The sequence below is a fragment of the Pan troglodytes genome, chromosome 15, assembly GCF_028858775.2.
Source record: "Pan troglodytes isolate AG18354 chromosome 15, NHGRI_mPanTro3-v2.0_pri, whole genome shotgun sequence".
NCBI lineage: Eukaryota > Metazoa > Chordata > Mammalia > Primates > Hominidae > Pan > Pan troglodytes.
The window spans coordinates 34,095,309-34,106,484 of record NC_072413.2 but is presented as its reverse complement, the minus strand read 5'-3'; the positions used below and the strand labels follow the sequence as shown (position 1 = coordinate 34,106,484).

Below are 11,176 nucleotides of genomic sequence, written 5' to 3'. Positions count from 1 at the left end.
AGTACAACACATATGCGTATATTTTAAAATTAAGTATAACTTAGCTGTCTTGAACATCTAAATATACCCCAGAAAGTGCTGAGATTACAGGTATGAGCCACTGCACCCAGCCTACTCCATATCTATTAACGTAAACCAATTCAACTCTTTCTTAGAAGTGGATAGGTTATAAAAAGAACTAAATACACATAAGTAATCCAAGACACTACAAATCACACTCAAACACATCTTTTTATTATATACTAAATTTAAAAATACAAATCTTATTAAAAATGCTTATCAAACATTGTATACATAAGTACTGTCAAATACTATTGGGTTTTGACATTATGTACATTTGCTAAGGTTAATTAGAATCAGAACAATGTAATATCACTTTGCTGACACTGAATTTCAGCAGTTAAGTGTTTTAAAATATGGCAACTATGAAGTAGTGATCTGCACAGGAAGATGTTTGGAGAGGTAAAATAATAAGAAAACAAACGGAATAATGCAGATATTTCTGCAGTAAGTGTTAATAAGTAGATTTCTTCCTCATCCTCTTAACTCATTGTAACAGAAATTAAAGTGCACAAGACCACCAGGAATACTTGATTTGGTGTACCCTAAATATACACTACAGCCGGCTGTGCTGCCATATTGAGGGTTTCAATTCTTTGTACTGTTCCTGAGGTTTTGGAAGTTAATTCTGAATGTGGCTAGCGGAAGGGAGGCCAACACTTTCTAAATTGCACCAAATGGCCTTAAAGTGTAGAAATACCAAAGAAAAAAATATTAATTTGGAAATAGATTCAAGGAAATAATCCCTGTCTACTTTGCCCTAGGAATAAAATTAGAATAAGGACACAGTTTTACCTCTGGAAAATGCTTACTAAAATCTGTTTCAAAAGACCAGACATGTACAGCAAGCACAATACTGTCAGTTATTGTTCACCACTTATATACTGCATCATAAATACCAGGTATAAATACCTGCCGCTAAAGGGTCACTAGAAATACAGGTAGAAGCATGTTATCACTTTACACTAATTTTACTCATTAGGTATAATTTGTAAAAATAGGTCACCACCCCACCATACAATCAAGAAAGAGGAAAAGAAAAGTTGCTATTCTACAAAAGTGCTCCTTTTAGCTTTCAAACCCAATAGCTTAATTTTGGGTAAAACAAGATTGTAAGGTATGGCCATCAGTTCTAAATAAGCTGATGATGCCATATATACATCCTCATATATATATATGTTTAAATTTCAGTTCTGGTTTAACACTAATGTACTAGTACAAACCATTTATAGGAAACATTTTATCGGCCTTATTTACAAACACACAGTGAATGACAAAGATATGGAAAATTTTAAAAATTGCAGATAAATGTAGTCATAGTTTACTAAAGATAAGACAAATTTGCATAACTTTTTTTAAAACCAAAGAAAAATGTTTAGAAAGAAACCCCTACCATATACAGAATACCTATTGGTCATCAGACCTAAGAGGCAAATCAACGTAAGGATCGTGATAAAATTTTTATTACTGTTTCTTTTAATAACATATCAACGAGATCTATTTAGAGTACTACCTACAAATACACATTCTCTCATGATTCAGTGAGAATATTAAGTTATTGAATACATTTTTTTACTCTCATGGCACTTACATTTGGTAACACTAATAAGGTAAATTTAGATAACACTTAAATCATGATTATGAATGTTTAATTGAATATTTTCCTTTCTGTAGCTGTGAAATGTAAAGCTTAGATTTGCTTCCATCAGGCCTCTTAAACCAAACTTCATCATGGTTAATTGTTGTAATTACAGCACTAAAAAGAAAAAAAAAAGAATGAATGAATGAATTACAATGTCTCCTCAATTCATTTTAGATTATTACCTATATAAAACCAAAATAAACTGGCCTACAACAGTAGACTCAGGTATATAAATGTCATTTACCAGAATGCTGCATATCAGCAGTACATGCTGCCAAAAATATCACATTCAGCAACACAGCAGATCATCCTTCTTTTCTTAATAGAGTTCGTAAAATTTACTTTCTATTAGAACTATTAAAAGCACATTCTTCCTACTCCATCCCCACCCCACCTCTTTTAAAAAAAAAAAAAACTGGAGCTAAAAGCGCTACATATATGGTATTATACTTGTAACTCATGTCAGTATCTTTCAAATACTAATCTCTAATTCCTAATGTCAAACCATCTACGGTACTTATACCAATTTTTTTTACATTACTAATCTTTACATAAAAAGAGCTATTCTTTAAATAGATTTGTATTTTATTCTTTTTTTAATTATTTATTTTTTGTTTATTTATTTTGAGACAGAGTCTCACTCTGTCGCCGAGGCTGGAATGCAGTGGCGCAATCTCAGTTCACTGCAATCTCCACCTCCCCGGTTCAAGTGATTCTCCTGCCTCAGTCTCCCAAGTAGCTGAGACTACAAGCACGTGCCACCATGCCTGGCTAATTTTTGTATTTTTACTAGAGACGGGGTTTCACAATATTGGCCAGGCTGGTCTTGAACTCCCGACCTTGTGATCCACCCTCCTCGGCTTCCCAAAGTGTTGGGATTACAGGTGTGAGCCACTGCACCCGGCCTAATTATTTATTTTTTAAAGAGTGAATAGGAATTTTTTTTTTGTGAGACTGGGTTTCTCTGTCACCCAGGTTAAAATGCAGGGCCACAATCAGGGCTCAACCTCTCAGGCTCAAGTGATCTTCTCATCTCAGCCTGAGTAGTTGGGACTAAGGATAATTTGTTTACTTTGTAGAGACAGGGTTCTCTACAAAGAGACCAGCTAGGGCTGGTCTCAAACTCCTTGGCTCAAGTGATTCTCCTGCCTTGGCCTTCCCAAGTACTGGAATTACTACAGGAAAGAGCTATTGTACCTGGCCTCATCTCTTTTTAAACAACTTTTATGCTAAGTAGTAGTAAAATATCTCAAAAACAATAACATAAACAGAAGAATCCAGGAGTATCATATATAAACTAGTAGTTCAATGAGCTTCTATAAGAAAAGTTATTATACACAATGTTTCTGGAATCCTAAAAATTTAAAGACAAAATTATCTTACAATTAAAACCGCTGTATTTGGAAAATGCATACTGTAGACTAAACTCAAGTTGTTTTATTTACCACTGACACCTACAAAACCATATTTTGTTACCACAGAAGTTTACTACTCTGAGAATTAAATCCTACACTACTGGAGAATGAAAGATGATTAACAATATTTTCAAAAGGTCACAACCAGATAAAACTTAGAAGGCTATACAAATAGTTATATAAACTTTATTTAAGCCTAGACATATTACTAGGACTTTTAAAAGGCAGTTTTCAAGTTACACTGTGTTGTTGTTGTTGTTTGTTGTTGTTGTTGTTGTTGTTGTTAGAGAGACAAGGTCTCACTCTGTTGCCCAGCCTGGAGTACAATGGTGTGGTGAAATGATACCTTGCTGCAGCCTCAAACTCTTGGGCTCAAGCGATCCTCCTGCCCAAGCAGCTAGGACTATAAGCACACACCCCCATATCTGGCTAATTTTTTTATTTTTTGTAGAGACAGGGTCTTGCCAAGTTGTCCAAGCTAGTCTTGAACTCCTGGCCTCACCCAATCCTGCCTTGGCTTCCCAAAGTGCTGGAATTACAGATGTCAGCCACTGCACCCAGCCCTAGATTATACTTTAATTACTATTAATCGTAAGGGTTTTATTAATTTTCCATTTATTTCCTACTCTAATTGATACAAATTCTTTTTATCTAAAATATTGTAACACATCCAAAAAAGTTAAAGATTATTAGGTCCACCAAAAATTCATAATAGTCAGGTTTAAGGGTCATTATAGCACGATCCTAACGATTCACCTACTAAAAGAATTAAGAAACAGGATCAGCTACCTGGCTAAATAATTTCAACATTTCTACTTGCATTAAAGTTTGTGTTCATAAACTTAATATGAAGTCTGGTTCATACATATTAACACTGCTGTACACACATGTAATCAAGCCATATGTCAAGTGAAAAAAGGATCCACAAGCAACTAATGATATAGGTACACTATGGAGGCAGGAAATATTTCACTGACAACAATGTTGTAAATGACAATACTGAGCAACACTGAAATAACAAAGGCTTTTTTACCTTGTAGGACATTCATCTTTTTTATCAATACATATTGTTTGTCCACGTATATACCATTCACCATCATAATATAGTCTTCCCTCTTCAGATCTAGCACTGTGCAGATGTTTTTCCAGTTTCACAGGTGCTAAAGGGATCAGTTCAAAAACTGTTATATTAATAAAACACTGTCAGAAGAACAAAGGGTCAGAACATTAACAATTAACATCAATCCATGCATATGTAAAAAAGGCCTAAAAATATTTCTTAAATAACAAACCTAAAATGTAATAAAAAGATTTATTCCTTACATTCTTTTACATAATCACTAAGTTTTTAATATAACTACTAAACAAAGCTAAACAATGAACAATAAATCATCAATTGACTAATTAAGTACCAGAAGGGGAAGCAGGTATGTTATCAATTACTAGTGTGAATTTTAAGTAGTATTTAAAATATCAATTGCCATATTTCAATTGAAAATTATACTTTTTATTTTTTCCCCTGCAGGCATCTGATATACCGAAAGAAGCAGAGTTTAATACATGTTCCAAGCATTCCCCAGGCTTTTAATTCTAAAAAGGAAATGTCCTAAGTACAACTTCTATTTTTAAATTCCAGAAATCATCTGGCATTAGTCAGATAACTCATACAGGAAAAAAAAATCTTTTTTATGGAAACACAGTGTCAAAAGCATACCATGAAGTCATTCAAATGTCAGCTCCTGAGAGGTCTTCCCTAACTACTCTACCCACTCCTCAGCTAATTGTTATATCAACTGCACAGTTCTTTTAGAGTAATTATTATAATCTGTAACTATCTTCTTAACTGTTTATCTACATATATATGATTCCACCTCCCCTAAAGAGGCTCCAGGAGATCCATTATTTCTTTTACCATTGTATTCTCAGGGCCTAAAATACCATCGGGTATATTCATTCATTCATTCATTCATTCATTCAACAAATGTTGTCTGAACACTTCCTATACACAAGGAAGTATGCTGGGGAAAAAACTGCGACCAAAAGAGATATGGTTCTAGCCTTTGTGGAGCTTACAATCCAGTCAGGAGATAGACAAAATTAAAAAGTACAAATTGAGTGAAGTGCTATGAGTAAAACTAATAGGATACAATGCTGAAGATAAGAGTGGGAGGGAGACACACTCAACTATGATAATGAGATTCTCAAAAGCAATCTATTACCCAAAAATGTTAAGAACCACTGCTCTACAGGTCTAGGCAGCTGCTCTGGCAGTTAATTCCCCAGGGCAAATACTGCTGCAATTTCCTCACAAAATAAAAAGTTTAAAGGAATCATTGGGTTAAAAATAAAATGCAATTTTTTTTTTCTTAGAGATGGAATCCTGCTCTGTTGCCCAGTGTAGTGTTGTGATCATGGCTCACTGGAGCCTCGACCTCCAGGGCTCAGGTGATCCTCCCACCTCAGCCTCCCAAGAGGCTGAGACTACAAGTACACACCGCCAAGCCTGGCTAATTTTTGTATTTTTTTGTAGAGATGGGGTCTTGCCATCTTGCCCAGGCAGGTCTCAAACTCCTGGGCTCAAGTGATCCTCCTGCCTTAGCCTCCCAAATTGCTGGGATCATGCTAGGCGTGAGCCACCATGCCCAGCCTAAACAGAAATTGGTCTCTTATCGATTACTTAAGCTGTTTAAATGTGACTAGAAATTCCTTTCCTAAGTATTTCAAATATGTTTTTCTTTTTAGTCTAGCTTCATTGTCCTTAGAAGGATTAGGAAATCTCACCTATAGTGAAAGAAGGCAGAAACAGAGAAACTTATCCTAAACACCATCACATTTTGGCAGTGATTTTAGACTTTCAAAAAAAAAAAATCAAGGAAGTGTAACTTGATATGAATTTTACTAAGGCATATCAGCATTCTGATCTCTCTCCTCAGAAAATGCACACGCAGAATTTTGCACATAATTTCAGAGGATTCACAGAATCTCTGAAGCCAATCCACAAATTCCAAATACCTCCCCTATAGAATGACAGAGCCCATAAAAAACACTGCATAAATACTTTTTTGAGTTACTGATCCATTATTAGCAATAAGAATGTAGCTGAACACTGAAAGAATTATACCACATTCAGAAATTTTGAAACTTTTACGTGAAGCAATGATTCCAGAAGAATTCCTCATAATTTCAGGCACGGTGTTCACTGATGAAATAAAACCACTGATTCGAGAGTTCTTTAGTACGTAGATGATTTAACAACCCTGATTCAACAAGTCTCCAAAGAGAATATTTCCCAACTCAGACTAAATGACTTACGTTCCGTTTTCACTCTGTGTGGCCCCAATGTAGCCATTGCCTTAATTAAAAAAAAAAAAAAAAAAGAAGAAAGAAGACTGAGTTCAGACTGAAAATATATTTTGGTATCTATTTAATATATACAATATTACTGATTAACTCCATAACAAAGACAGTAAAGTATAACCATTAGCTGCTCTAACAAATTTTTAATGTCTAAGACCATAAAGAATATGAGGGATAACAATTTCTCCTAGAGGTGTTTTCAATACCTGAAATAATCTCTAATTCTCAACTAAGAAATTTACAAAAATGAAAAAATGTAATATGGAAAACAAGCCTCCACTTTCAGGCAAGAAAAGAAAAGCCTATGATTCTTGAATGTTTAATGATAGGATGCAAGACACATAAGGGTTCAAATGTTCTTTTGTTCAACAAATATTTATCAAGTGTTTTCTATAAGCCAGGACCAGCCAAAGGACTAGGCACAGATGGTGATGTTATTATTTTTGGGCAGACTAAATAAATGTTTTTTGGACTTTTCCATAAATTATTAGTTACATTATTATAGAAAAAATACAATCAAACTGCTGACATGTCTCTAACTCTTAAAATATCCTTATAGTTCACTGCTATCTGTAATAGTATTAAATTGCCTTAGAAAAATGTTGCAAAAGCAAAGCATATTTACAATAATATTTTGATGTACTAACAAAAAAAACATAGAATCTTAAAAAGTAGACTATAAAAACATACTTGTGTTCCACTGCTCATTAATCATACCTTCCTAATTGTTGTCCAGTCTTCAAGAATATCAAGATCTTGTAGCATATAAACTATATATGGACGTTGAATAGTCAAGGTCAATTTAGCTGTAAGAATATCACACTTTGAATTATATTTCCAAAGTACTACGTTTCAGAAAATGGAACGATGATTTATGAGCATAATGCTTTGGCATCCTAAATTCTGACTTCAAATTATTCTTCAAACCACTTAGTACCAGCATAAATACAGTCTAGTACTTCTGATGTCATAACTACATGCCTTTAATTCCATGATATCATTGATTGTAATATACATCACTAACACAATCACTGGTTTTTAAGGTGGAGGGGAAAAGATGGGGGTAGAGGGATGGTACCATAGAGAATTCCGAAACTGAATATACGTATTAATTTACACTCCAATTTTGGAAACATTTAAAAATGTTTTTAAAAAGTATACGAGGCTAGGCACAGTGGCTCATGCCTGCAATCCTAGCACTTTGGAAGGCCAATGCGGGCTTAAGCCCAGGAGTTCAAGACCAGCCTGGGCAACACGGCAAAACCCCATCTCTACAAAAAATACAAAAATTAGCCAGGCGAGTGGCACGTGCCTGTAGTCCCAGCTACTTGGGAGGCTAAGGTGGGAGGATCACCTGAGCCCGAGAGGTTGAGGCTAAGGTGAGCCATGATTGTGCCACTGCACTCCAGCCTAGGTGGCACAGTGAGACCCTGTCTCAAAAAGAAAAAAAAAGTACACATGAGAATTAAACAATCATACTGTATACTAAACGACTGTTTCACATCAAAGCCCTTGGTGAACGACAAGTCACATTAATTTTCAAAGTTGAGATCATGATTGAATTTCTTCTCCTCTGCCACCTCTCCTGACCTAAAGTATACACTATATCCTCTGTCTTCAATCGGTTTTATAAATAAATCATCTTTTGCTTATTACAGGATCATGCAAATAAAGTCAGTGTTTACAATAAAAGTTATAAAGGCATGCACAATGGAAAAACGCACATCAAGAAAAAAAAAACAGAAAATTTGGAAAAGGATATCTGAAACAACAACTGGCTTCTTTTTGTCAGGACTGAAAGGATCTTTCCTCTTTTTTCTTGACTGAAGCTCATCATTCCACAGCTCTGGCAGGTAAATAAAGATTAAGTATTAGTGGGTTTCTGGTGAACAAAGGAGGAAAAAAGACTCTAATTTTATGGTGGCTATTTAGTTACATGTAAAAACGTAAAAAACTTCATTGGCAGCTGGGTATATATAGATTAAGCTGTACATAATTTCATGAGCACTACGTGTTTAAGTTTTCCTCTGCCTTTATTAAAGCAAAAATCAATTTGGCACTTCATGACTAAGAACTGATTACCATATTGTCATGCACTTTGTAAAATGTATATTACATGCATTGTCTCACCTAATCCCCAAAGCTACCACTGAGGTAGGTATTCTTATTACTTTCCTTTTACAGACAAGGAGACTGATTTAGAAAAGTGAAGTAACTGTCCATGGTCACCAGACTAGTAGGTGAGGGAGCACTGGCACTAGAGCTAAGCTTATCTGACTCCACCATGCCTACCCTATAGAGAACTAAACTTTATAACAGATAAAGTAATATATACTCAAGAACTGTAGGATAACCTAGTAGACCTTCCACTCAATGCAGAAAACCTTTCTGTAATACCCTGAAAAAGCCAATTTCACACTGGACTAATCTAATCATTAATAAGTTATTCCTTTTTCTGAAACAAAAATCCACCTCCCTATAACTTCTATCAGTTTGTCCTACCTTGTATGATGTCAAAAAGGTTTTCATTCCTTCTTCCACATGACAGTCTTTCAAGACTTACAAGGAAAAACATATACTATAGCTAATTTCCAATACTATTCTTTTTTTTTTTTGGAGACAAGATTGCCCAGTCTGGAGTGCAGTGGCGCCATCATGGCTCACTGCAATTGCAATCTTGAACTCCTGGGATCAAAGGATGCTTCCGCCTCAGTCTCCTGCAGAGCTGGGACTATAGATATAGATGTGCAGCACCACACCCAGCCCTGACACTATTCTGCCAGTAGGTTCCTGTCATACTTCTGTTTCGTCCCTTGTCATGTGCTCCATTTTTTACATCTTTCTAAAGTGTGAATTCAAATTACAATAACAATATAATCACCATCACTTTAGAGCTCTTCCCCTTTTCTCCTTTGCTGGGACATTTCATTTACATAATATTAATATTAGAAGACTGAGATACGATAAGACACTATAGTAAACCAAAGGTTTGGTGCCACTCAAACATCACAATCATATCATTCTCCTTACCTGAGGTAATATCAATGCTGTGCCTATCCTCTTCAAGCCTTCTTATCTTCTCCTCTAGTTCACTCTGGACTGTATCATATAGCAACAGCTTTTCACTCTGGGGAGAAAAACAGATTATACTTAAGTAGAAAGAAAAAAATGGGTGTATCTTAACTAAGAGTACCAAATAACTTAAAGTACTTTAATATATGATGCTTTTGTTTGCTTTTTCAATTCAATTAAAAATTTTAAAGAAGAAATGTCAAATACATGAAAGAAATAAAACTAGAAAATATAGAATCTATACATAGATTTAACTACATGCAATTACATTCTGTATAAGAACATCTAAATTATGTGTGATGTACATTTAGAGGTAAATATTTACTTTATAAAAAACTCATAGCAAACCCCTATGGCCCCTTTTAAATTTAAGTAGGTCCCATCTGTCACCATCATGGAAAACTTATCCTATAAAGTATATCGTTATAAAATGGATCATATTTTCTCACAGGAATAATAATTGGGTCATTATGCCTCACTAATATCTCAGCATCATATTAAAATAGGCAAAGAGAAAGATTCAAGTACAAATTTTATGATTATTTAAAATAATTCAATTATAGTCTAAATTATAAAATTACAGACTAATCATATCCAAATCTTTCTACAAAACCATAGACAGATTGAATTGCTAAAACATACAAGACTGGCAAATAGACTAGAACCTAGGTCTACTAGCTCTAGTCCATGTTTTTAATTATACTGTAGCCCTAATTTAAAAAGCCATAAAATGTACATAATATATAAAGATCAATTACACAAAAAAACCTATGGCCACATGTTTACCTCTAGTGAAGGATATTAGATAATTGGATATAGCAGATATGACTGTCTTGCGGAAGCTATTGGGATATAGTTGGATATGACTACATGTAGAAAACACAGGCCACACCCATGTAGGCTGCATTCCTGGTGTCAATCATGAAGCCCTCTCTCTTGAGTCTGAAATTTAGAAATTATACATGCTTGAAGGGTTTCCTGAGTGTCAGGGAAAAGATGGCTTACAAATTTGAGGCAAGCCAGGTGCTAAGGAGAAAGCAAAGCTGAAAACTAAAACTAGATTTCATATCAAACATGGTTTCATTGCATGCTGTTCTCTCTGCTTACTTCCTTTTGCTTGTTCCTTGCCTTTAGTAAAGTCTTATGAAATATTCCAGCTTTATCTATATTGTGCTGCAAAACTCGGAAAATATCAGAGAAAAAGGGAGAGCAGTCCCCCTCCACAAGACCGTGGTAGCAGCTATAAATAGATCCAATCTCCCCAACCAAAGATGACTCTAAATGCAGAGCTGGAGTGATAAGCCTTTTGCTCTTAAGGATATGAACATTTAATTGGTGTATTCTCTTTTCTTCCTATTGACAAATTAGGCCAAGCAGAAATTCTTTTAAAAATCCACTAATCATTCTTTATTATTTTTTAAAAAGCCACAATGAAACTGAAATGTTTGAAGCATTGAAGGCATCTCTAAAGATATCAGAAGTATACTTTAAACTGCCATGAATCCATTCTCATTCTTATTTCTCTTTCTTTTTCTTGGAAAGTTCTCTCCCTTTTCTCCAGCTTCTCAAGACACTCAAAAACCTCCCCTGAAGGGAAAATGAAGCCCTAATGGAACAGCTAGAAGATACC

General features: G+C 34.8%; 1 protein-coding gene across 1 annotated transcript in view; it reads right to left on the bottom strand.

Moving 5' to 3' along the window:
- Window positions 1-212: 212 nt before the first annotated feature.
- Window positions 213-11,176, bottom strand: part of BRMS1L (BRMS1 like transcriptional repressor) — a 45,959-nt gene continuing 34,995 nt past the window's right edge. Inside the window, exons 5-10 of the mRNA XM_522994.8 lie at window positions 9,505-9,601; window positions 8,237-8,320; window positions 7,192-7,256; window positions 6,430-6,469; window positions 4,151-4,277; window positions 213-1,816 (exon numbers count right to left, since the gene is read on the bottom strand). Of these exons, the coding sequence (XP_522994.2) occupies window positions 1,699-1,816; window positions 4,151-4,277; window positions 6,430-6,469; window positions 7,192-7,256; window positions 8,237-8,320; window positions 9,505-9,601 (531 nt within the window). The 3' untranslated portion in view covers window positions 213-1,698. The remainder of the gene's footprint in view (window positions 1,817-4,150; window positions 4,278-6,429; window positions 6,470-7,191; window positions 7,257-8,236; window positions 8,321-9,504; window positions 9,602-11,176) is intronic.